This window comes from Bombus impatiens, unplaced genomic scaffold (assembly GCF_000188095.3).
Source record: "Bombus impatiens unplaced genomic scaffold, BIMP_2.2 scf_0064, whole genome shotgun sequence".
Taxonomy (NCBI): Eukaryota; Metazoa; Arthropoda; class Insecta; order Hymenoptera; family Apidae; genus Bombus; species Bombus impatiens.
In genome coordinates, this window is record NT_176483.1 from 1,672,475 (window position 1) to 1,683,701 (window position 11,227).

An 11,227-nucleotide genomic window follows, 5' to 3' on the forward strand; every position below is an offset into this window, starting at 1 on the left:
GCGCTTCACGCTCAACAACCCGCGCCGGCGCCCTTCTTACTTTTTAACGTACCCTCTCGAATTCCTATTTTACGTGCACCGACACCGCATGGTCTCCTGACACCTATCGTTCAGGCTGCGCCCATTAATCCGGCCGCTATAATGGGACTGAAGAGAACTTGGGAAACCGCTTTCCCACCCGATACATCAAACACAGTCGCGAAACGTGCCACGTGGCACACACCAGCGACCGCATTTCACGCGCAAGCTCCAGCCGCTGCACCGGGCTTGCCTTATCCTGCTCAATTTTATCCTCAGATTTGATAGGTTAAGCCGCTAGTATCGATGATAATCGTTCTGAACACAACGGACGAACGATGTGTCTTCTTCTTAATGCATCTCTCTTGTATGTACTTTTCTACATTGTAGGTTGAGTTTGGACAAGAATCGATCGGCCAATATGGACCAATAATTATTCGTTCCTTCGTACGTTTCTCGTAGTCGTTGCAACGAGAGGTTGTGATTTTGAGACATTTATTTGCCGCGCGAGTGACGGGCAAGTTTATTCCAGTTGCATCGTTACTGCGTGAAAGAGTGTCGTACGATTACTACGATGGACGATTTGTTCTTCTACGAATATATACGATACGATGCTATTGTGTCCAAGGCAACTATTTACAGACGACATTCCGCATGATATTCTGTGCAAACCCTTTTTTCATATTATTGTGTTATTTTAGAGATCGTTTGCCCTCGAACTAAAGATATATACATATATATTCCTGTAACTAAAGATATATATATATATATATTAAATATATATATATATATATTTAATTATTATATACATATACATGTATATATCTATATATATATATGATCGTTTCAGAGATGGTTTTTTTTGATACTTAATTGAGCAGCAGTACTTAGAGTGTTTTTCTTTATGTCATTTCCTTACACAACGTATGAGTTTTTCGATGATCGCGTTACATGGGCCAGAATATATCGTCAGGAAGTGACTGTGTATCTTTCTCTTTCTCTTTGTTACACGTGTTCTTGTACTTTATAGGAGTTGTTCTTTCAATTTGTCGTATATGACATGTGCTTAGTAAAGTGCCTTAAAACGTGAATCATGAATTATGAACTGTTCGCCTTAAGACGTAATTTCATTTCTTTCGTAGATTTTGGAATTTATACGCGCATGTAAATATATACAGATAATAGATTTATATAGATATATATATATTAACAGAAATTGAAATATAAACGCAGACATATACATATATATAAATATATATATAAGAATGATTTATATATTTTGCTAGAAATATTTTTATTAGGGATATAAGTAAATGGACATTCCATCCAATGTTATCGGTTTTTAAGCTCTAATTCACGGAGAGTAGCTTCTTCTTTACGCGGCATCTACTTTACGCACGTCCATGTCTAGGATAAAAATTCTTTTCATTTTCTTTCTAAGCAAGAGCCTGAAGTTACATTGCAGTTTCACATCAAAACCATATTATTTCGATTGCAATTGCAATGCGCGCGAGCTTCCTGAGCCAGTCGATTCGACGTGACCGATAAGAAAAGTCCCACGACGAGATTCACAAATCCATTTCTAGCCCTCGCCACATTCCTAAGAGAACTTGCTTTTCTCTGTGCCGCGTAGAGGACACTTCGAGCTCGAAACAGGAAAACCAATCGAGGCAATATGCTCAGTCACGTCGCGCTTTTACGCGAACGTTTCGCGGTGGTGCAAATACGTTCGTCGATTGGATTAGTTGTGTAAACATTACGAGAGTTTGGTGAATGGTACATAAAGCACGAAGAAGAAAAGAACGTATATTAGAAGAGAACGGTAGTGTTATTGGCATCGTAAGTATTCCCTCTTGATCGTAGAAATTCTATTCGTTCTCCTTTGAAGGTTGAACGTTTCCTTCGGTTTGCTTCTCATAGCCTGATTTCCAAATAAAATACGAAATTTATATCCGAGAACCAAACATAGATCGAGCGAAACGTTGCACAAAACTCGTCATCTTATGTCATAAGAATGATAATGGGGCCAAAGGGAATACTAAACCAATGTCCAAATACTATTCTGCATGATAATTTAATCCTGATTAAAATAGACGAACGTTTCTCACTTAAAAAAAAAAAAAAAAAAAAGAAAAGAAAAATAAATAAAAACATAAGATAAAATAAAAGAAATTAGTAAGAAGAGGAAAATATAAATCTTCGTGCTATATTATATATTACCTAGGAGTCGTAGCTAGTGATGTTTTTAACTTGGTGTCGGCGGTGTATACCTTCTTCTCGATGCTCTTCTAATATTTTTGTGATACCGTAGAATTGGTGGAACGATCGAAGGAAAAGGCGTGTCGAGGGGCCTGACATCGAGCGTACGTGGAAAGCTCGTATTCCGTAGAAATAAACGACGATCGATATTTTTACTGCCATTACGAAACAGCTTTTTTTTCCAGAATAGTCCACGTGATCGCGAAGCTCGCCGTAGCCTTTCGTCCTTCGCTACTACTCTTTATTATGGTTTTTCTGTATGCTCGATCTCGGTGTTACCGCGGAGCAACGTGAAGTGCTGTCCAGTGATTACACAGATTTTTTCTTGCCACGTTTCTCTATACGTTTTCTCCTTCTCTCTTTTTTTTTTTTTTTTGTTTATTTTTTTACACGCACTCATATATACATATACGGATAATGTAGAGCGTGAATTAACGATTCTACGAACCATGGAAACGGCACGAGACGCACACGATGATCGTTGTTATTGCTCCAAAGTATAAAGTCCACGGGCATAGAAATGACTGGTTTGCATGTCGTGGTTTTGTGGAGGGACGTGCATACAAGTACCTGTAATATCCTTCTTCGTTACCTATCGTTTACGACGAGACGACAGACTTACGTAACGGGTCGAGTTACTTTTTTCTGTTTTTTTTTCCCCTAATGCGTAATTACGTTCATTATATATTAGTCGGTTTTTTCTCTTCCCCTTCCAAAACTTTGCCTCCCTCTCCGACCCTTTCCATAATTGTCGCATTCCTTTCCATATCATAACGCACATAGACTATCTGATAATACGTCTTGTAACAGTTCCCCACCACCCTGCCCCCCACCTCGTACGTATATTTACACGTAATCCTATAATTCTCGCACAACGCCTCCCTCTGTTTGACAGGATACGGTAGCGTATTACATAGAATTGAGTAGTACCTTTGGTATACACCTAGTCTTGTTTTGTTGTTACAATTGCAGTGCAAAGTGTGTACGACATTCGATGAATACTTTGCAAGCTGGTTCGCACGTGTGTAAGCGAATAGAGATCGTTTGTCCGTGGAATAAAAACATCGTCAAGTATCGATATAGTGGCTGAAACTGCAAAGAGACGGACATGTACTTTGGTACTCGAGTCGTGCACATTTTACATTCCAATCTTACCGATGTAACTCGAAAATCGGGATATAGTCTGCCGATATTATTTATGTCGGGCTTCCTGAGTCTGCTTTTATATAGCATTAATAGACATCTTAGAGATTTGAACGGAGTGACGCGAAACGGACCAATTTGATTTTACTCTCACAGTCGTTTCTGTGGATCTAAGGATATACAGATGCGGTAATGTATAGATCAGGGGAATGATATTTGATTTGGGGAGAAGGGAGTCGGCTGTGTCTAAATTTCATTGGTCGATTTGATCGTAAAAATGATTAATGATAGATCGATACAGAGATATTCAAATTCGTACTAAAAAGAAGCGAAGATTGCTTATAAGTTCCATCGGTTAGAATTTTCCAGAGTATTTATTATTTCAAATAGTAAATGCATTGCAGTCGTTGTCGTGGAACAAGAATTACGACCTGTATTAATTGATAATATCTTCGAAAAGACCAGAGATTTGCTCATATTCTAAAGAGCCTCACGATTTACGTCCCTTAGATCCATAGTCGTTTGCTCGACTTCTTACATTTACGTAGTCTCCATTTCGCGTCGCTACTGTGGAGGCGCATCTTGGTGTGTTTTTAAAACGCGAATAATCAAGAAATGTATCCGTCGGGTGTGTCGAGAAGTTTCCAAGCTTCCTTACGGTATTGGTACGATGTTTCGTTAACCGGGCAAAATTCGAAACTACCATTGGCCACTAATAGGAATTGAATTCGTACAGACGTACGTAAGAATTTCTCGACACGCTCGACACTCGCAGAGATTCCTCTACTAGATATACATACCGAATAGTTACGACTGTCGATAACTGCGGCTGTATCGGTGTACGAGAGATGCGCCTTCTCGTAAGAAGGACACATGCGTGCATCGAATGGACAATGTTATGCGTTAACAGGCCAGAAGCGGCTAGGAGGATTGCTATTCAAAGTTATGCCAATCAGAGACAGAATCTTGGAAGGGTCGAGTCCAACAGCGACAACGCCACTTCCAACCATATCAAATAAAAATAAGTTTCATCCTTTCATCAGCCTGTTAACCGGAGGACCCGTGTCAGCTCGTTACTTCGATATCGTAATTTCCATGTTCCTTGTTGCGTTTAGCGCGTTGTCTCATTTCTGTTTGAATTAAATTGTACCATGTCTATATTCGAAAGAACTGAAATTAATTAGTTTTTCTTAACGTTTAAGTCCGTAGTTCTAGAAGTTTCCGGTTAGAGGATGATCCGGTTAACGACTTGATTTTAATCGATCGTCATTCGTTATATACGTATCGACGCAAGAGCAATCCATTTCCTACGTGTCAGAGAACCGCTCGATTCTATTACTGCATAATGTCGTCCGACTGTGTATTACCTGCCATTGGCTTTCGCTGGGCACTCACACGAGCCGTATTATACACGTTATCCGCGGGGTACCAAAGGGGAGAGTAAGATTAGTGGGAGAGCGTGAGAGGGAACGAAAGGAGAAGGGATAAAGAACGAGCGTGAAAAGAAAACGTAGCATTTTTTATTTTAGATTATTGTTATTATTAATATTATTATTATTATTACTACTATTACTATTATTATTATCATCATCATTATCATTATTATCATCACCATCATCCTCATTATTATTACTATCATTATCATTATTATTGTCATTACTATTACTATTACTATTATTATTATTATTATTATTATTATTAATATTATTATTATTATTATTATTATTATTATTATTATTATTATTATTATTATTATTATTAGTATTAGTATTATTATCATCATCATTATCATTATTAATTTACTATTATTATCGTTCCAAGTACTAACTCCAAAGCTCGTCACCATCAAAGGTCGTGGCATAATAATATCTTTTTCTCTCTCTCATTATGCGTTGAATGTGTTGTCTCTGGCATTTTGTGATCCGCTAACTTGGTGACTGACAGTGTGTCGTCCTCCCCACCCTTTTGCAAGTTTACATTTTTGACTAATCGTCGTGAATAGTTATTATCATTGTCAGTACGTCACTATCGTCGCTATTATTCGGAGGCTGAGACTAAAACAGTATAATAAGCGGCACGTTCATTGTTAATTATTCATTTAGACTTTCTTACGGGCTATTCAGGTGAAACATGGATCAGACTCTCGTTCCACTCTAAATCTTTTTTCTCCCTTTTCTTCTACGACGAATCCTAGTTAATCAATCAACGTTCTTGCTGTACAAAGTTCGATTTCGAACGAGATGAAATTTAATTAAATTCGATGTAGAAGGTGACCGACCGGATTCTGAAAGATTGGAAATCGAAAGACTCGCGAAAAGGACGAGAGTCTCCGGAGTTATCACCGAGAAATAGACCACTCTAATCATACCTTACGAATTTTCACGGCTAATCGTGATTGTCCTGGCGAAAGTTAATTAATAATTACGACGCGGTACCAGCTTCACGCGTGTTGTTCGCGATGTAACAAAAAACGGGACGAGTTCATCACTGTACGACGCTTCTTCTCTTTTTTTTTTTCTCAAGCCCCACCCGAATTACGAAAAAACGTTTTTTCCCGATTGCGTTTTATCTTATACTGGGATATAGGACACGCATAGACACATATAGAAACCAACAAGAAATACACACGAAATGCAACAGGCACACGTATACGTTAGAAAACATACACATAAAACACAAACAGACAGGATTTTATACCAATCTTTTTTTTTAACCCTTGTATACACACTTTTTTTCTGTATATCAACGATTATATCGATGGTAAATCGATCATGTTTAATAAATGTGCCTTGTGGACATACATATCTTTTTGCTTGCCGGGTTGGTGGACTCTTACCCTGATTATATTACCTCGCCTGGTGGTGGTAATTTTCGTAGACACTGGTGTTTAATCTAGTCGGTTACTATTTTTCTTGTTTTATCATTAATAAATTACGGTTAAGAAATTTCCTTCCTACAATGCAAGGATTTAGCGGTATCGCCTAGATCGTAGAGGTCGATACGAAGGAATTATTTGTGGTATAAAATGGTATTTTGAAATCTTCTTGTGGTAATCTGTGAAAATTACGACCACCATTATCCTGTTACGTTCTATACATTTTTTTTCACTGGGCTCGCAGGTATCTTTGGTGTCTACAGATCAAGTTGGAGATTTCTGTGTCGTAATTTTTCCTCTCTCTCTCTCTCTATCTCTCTCCCCCTCTCTCCTTTTACTTTTTCTTTATTTCCATTGGTTCACGTACAGGTTGTTCCTCTCTTCCTCTGTTGCTCTGTTGCTCCCACTTCCTCTCGCCTTTTTTCTTCGTGTTTTATCTCCCCTGATCGCTGGGTCGATCCGTCTTCCGTTTCCCATTTTCAAAGGACGCGAGAGTCACGACCTTCGAAGGGCGATAAGTATTTCCACGTCGACCTTTAACATCGCGTTGAGCAAGCCTGTGATTAGATCTAACATCGTGGCCTAATTTAAGACCTGCTCGCTTTTGGTTAGACACGCGTATTTATATTTTCTTTGAGTTTTTAAATTTCGTTCGTTCTCCTTCTGTTTTATCTAATTTAAACGTGATCCGTTCCGATTTTCCTTGACTTTCGTTCAGACCGAGCAACTTCCTTGCTCTATGTTCCTTATATTTTCCTTCTGTATTCCTCGATTCCCCGATCTTGTCTCTTTCATTTTTCTGCAAATGCCTCGATGCGATACGAATCCACACAGATCTAAAAAAAAAAAAAGAGAAAAAAAAGAAAAATACAGATTCGATCGATCGAATATTAAAGAAAGCTCGAGAGACGAGAAAAGTTGAGAAACGTTAAATAAAATTGAATTGGAACGATATTTTGTTATCTGAAAGGAGGGTCGCACGCAAAAAGGCTTCTACTATATTGGGGAAGAGAGGGAGAGAGGAAGGAAGAGAGAGAGAGAGAGAGAGGGAGAGGGAGAGAGAGAGATAGAGAGAATGAGAAAGGGAGAGTGAATTTTGGTGATTTGGCAGAGGGGCGAAATCGCAAGTTGGTGCTACATATATATAAAACATACGTATATATCGTGTTACAATGGTGCAGTGTCGATTGCTGTTTGGTAGCGGGATCTACAAATACTAACTTCTGTGCTTCCAGGTAGGCCAAGTCCAAATCATTATTCCTTTGGATGATGTGCTTTTGTACGATCCGAGCGAATACACGAAGTAAAAATTCTGCGGAAGAGAATCAAATGAGAAATAATGTTTCTCATAGGAAAAGTTTCGCACGGACCGTAGAAAATCGTCAAGTTAATCGTGAAATCGTGCAGGTTGCGGGGACGCGTGAATAGAAAAGCAGATATGAAAGACTACAAGCTTGGAATCATAAAATTAGCGAAACAAATAATCAGTATATTCTGCACGATGTCATCGACCACAGATCGCGGTGTGGTTAATAGTTGGGCACTCTTCTTACGTTTGTATATACATAGAATCTATGGGTGTTACATCGAATTTTCTTATTTTTTAAAATTTTTATCGGAAAAGTTATTCGCTGATTAATCCACGAAGCAAGTTGTCGCGATCAAAGTATTGTACGTGCTTGCGGCCGTAATATTTCAGGCTCGTATTGTTAATTAACCGAACGAAGTAGTCCGAAACAAAGCAATTACATAAGAGGGTTCTTTTAACTTTCTTTTTTCTTACGTAGTTACGTTTTCTACGATCTCAAAGTTTCTCTTTCACGCAAGCAGAGGAATTTTCAGATCGTTAATGTAAATCTCATTCATAGCACCGTTCAAAAATGTGATTTCCTGTTTACGCGTTATCCAACTTTTGAACGGTGGTGCAGTCGACATAACGTTATTTGCCGGATAAGCTTGATCCAACGTTGATTGTCTTCCTTTTGTTTTCGATATAGGAGGCACGATGTTGCCACCACCACCAGTCGCGATATTTCCACCTGCTGCTGCAATGCTACCGCGTGGACCACCGCAGTTTGCAGCACCTTATCCGCCTCCAATTTTCTATTGGCCCTATCCTTCACCGCCTGTCAGTCCAACCAATTATTATAATCCAGCGAATGTCGGTGGGATCGCGGCGATTCCTCAACAGGCAGCTTTGGTAAGTATTCTCAGCAATTTTGAAGAGAGAAAGCTTCTTCGATATATCGTTGTTAATCGTTCGTTTTATATAATTACGACAATTACGAAAATTGCATTTCCAGTTAACTCCGGCGGAATGTCTGCAATTAGCACCAGGAGCAACTGTGCCTGCTGCGACCACACCAACAGCAGAACCGACGCGTATCGACGCTTTCCTCCCTCGAATGGATTTGGAAAAGCGCGTACCTGTTCCAGCACCTCCCCAAGCAGAATGCAATCCATTCATCGAAGTATTCATGGTGTGATGATGATTGCCCGATCAAGATTCATGCGATTCTCAGCAGGATTGAGTGAATCTTTTAGCCTCGCACGTTAGTAACTGAACGGTTACGTTTATTTGCTGCTTGTAAAAGAAGGCAACGTATCGTCGTACACGTGTACGTACGACAAGAAGAATCCTTGTCTTAAAACAGCGTCGAGGAAATTCGCGATACGAAGTCTCGAAAGGTATCCAACGTGACTGGATTCGCATCTTTTTCTTATCTTCGAAAGAAGCTCCCCCCCATCTTCCACCCCGTAAATCTAACGTGTCGCAGGGTGGCACGTTCCTTTCTAGTCTAGAGACAGATGCAAGTCGTCGTAGCATAACGCAGTGACGTCGTTTCTTTCTCGTCGTTTGTTTCAGTTCCTCTGGAACAGGACGCGCACGGCACATTTTCTATTCTCCTCATCCCCCCGTGTTCCCTCTCTGGGCTTCTGTTCTGTCACCCCATCTTCACGTCTGTTTCTTTTTTCTCGCTTTATTCCATTCGCCGCTCTGTGATTAAGCATCAGGACGCTAGATGCATACGTTCCCGGGAGCGACGAACCGCGATCAGCTAGCATCGTCTGGTCGTGTCACTAATATACCGTGGCGTTCCAGAATAATTCACGTTTCGATCATTTTAAGTAGGCTCGCTGGGAATCAATGACCGCAACCGTATGGCTGATATTCGGAATTTGAGCAACGAATTGAACGCACGACGCGTTAGCATTCAATTCGTACGAAGATTGGCTCGCAACATTGTGATTCCGAGTATCCGGCTATAGTATAATATTACGATCGAACGTGTTAACTACGATAATCTACTCTGGTTAATATAGCGAAAAAAGACGAAAAAGGAGAAGTAAAATCACCGGCGTGATATAGCGCTTTTATTTTTAGAGTTTTACTTAATTTAATATAAAGTTTTTAAATATGAAATTTATATATAATATATACCCTATATCGCGAATTTATCCGAACGAGATACGTTATCGTCGTTGGTTCGCCGTAAAGTTGTCAAGTTTTATTATTATCGAGTAAGTTATTCGACTCCAAAGTGTCGGTTCATGTTAGCTTCCGGCTCATCGGTTTGCCTGAATCGCTGTAGGAGACTACGATTCGCGCGATAACGACGATCTAACGATACTTTGTCATCGGATCGCCCCACGAATGCTGCAAACATTTCGCGAACGTTTTCCTTTAAGATATCGTCACCAGCTCGAGCCAATTTTTACCATCGGTTTCCGCTTGTAATCGATCGTATCTGTTTGTAGTAAAGTACATACGTATAATTACGGTTCTTCTACAGTGACTGCTATATAATACATATGTTATTTAACATACACAAGTTATTTAACATTGGTAAACCAGGTCGAGAATGCTGATACCTGAGATTTTTATCGATCGCTCAATCACGTAATTAGTTTATATAATTTTTAAACGCTATTTTTCCCCAGTAAAGCGATACGTTTCAACATTTTTTCACCCCTTCCTCGTTGCAGTGTATTAGTTTAGAATTAGTTGCAGCGTATAGCGAATCTTTCGAATAATTTTCTGCACAAAAAGAAGTAAGCCTTGACGAGTTTTTTCAAATCTTATTAGAATCGATAGTGCAAATGTCATTGGCTTATATAATTACGCACGAGAGAGGGATGAATTATACATTCTTTGGATAAAAATTGAGTTGAGAACATGTCTCTGCAGTTTTGCAAATGTTCCTCTCTGTTCTTGTTCCTGCAAACCGCGCTCGTGTATAAAGGTGCAATTTTAGATATAAAGAGTGACGTTCGAAAAGCCAGGGTCGTTTTATCGCTAAAAGTTAAGCATCATAAAAAGTCGTCAAATATCTTACGAATAATATAATATATATACATTATATACGAATATATAGATATACATATTTTTCATAAATATTACACTACAGCTAAGTTTGAAACGAGCTTCGATAATAATCGATAATCGACGTGTAGTTGTAGTTGCCAAAAACTTCACCGTACATTCTGACTTAAAGAAACAAGAAATACCAACATATATAACATGAATATCTTTCTTTCAATCGAGTTTATATTTTTGCATCCGTGCGAGTTATAAAAATTGAAAGAACGCAAGATCGAAGACGAGAGAACAGGTTATATATGGATCGATCAATAATATCGAGACCTTTAACTAACATCGCCACCATCGAAACTCTCGATTCAAAGGTACCTGAAGTTGTCTGATCGTACGTACGCGCTAAAACTATTAGCAGAGCTATTAGTGACACGCGGTGTGTTGTATTTCGTTTAGCGATTCGTTTGGTCGCGATGAAAAGTGCAATGAAAAGTGACGAGATGATTCGAAAATACTAGGGCTGCGAGTTAATATCGCCGGCTCGTAAGAATAAGTGTTTTAGGAATTAAGTTAAACTGTAAGAGATAAAAAAAACAGTGCTCCGGATTAACGAGCAC

General features: G+C 39.1%; 1 protein-coding gene across 2 annotated transcripts in view; it reads left to right on the forward strand.

The window, feature by feature from the left end:
• The window catches only part of LOC100746839 (RNA-binding protein fusilli), a 27,803-nt gene extending 16,599 nt beyond the window's left edge, over nt 1-11,204 (forward strand). Inside the window, exons 11-12 of one of the 2 annotated variants that reach the window (XM_012393938.3) lie at nt 8,293-8,495; nt 8,599-11,204. In XM_012393938.3, coding sequence (XP_012249361.1) covers nt 8,293-8,495; nt 8,599-8,781 — 386 coding nt within the window. In that variant the 3' untranslated portion in view covers nt 8,782-11,204. Of the gene's footprint in view, nt 1-2,329; nt 2,689-8,292; nt 8,496-8,598 lie in introns of those variants that run through there. The other variant, XM_012393940.3, reaches the window with a different exon arrangement.
• Nucleotides 11,205-11,227: the final 23 nt, after the last annotated feature.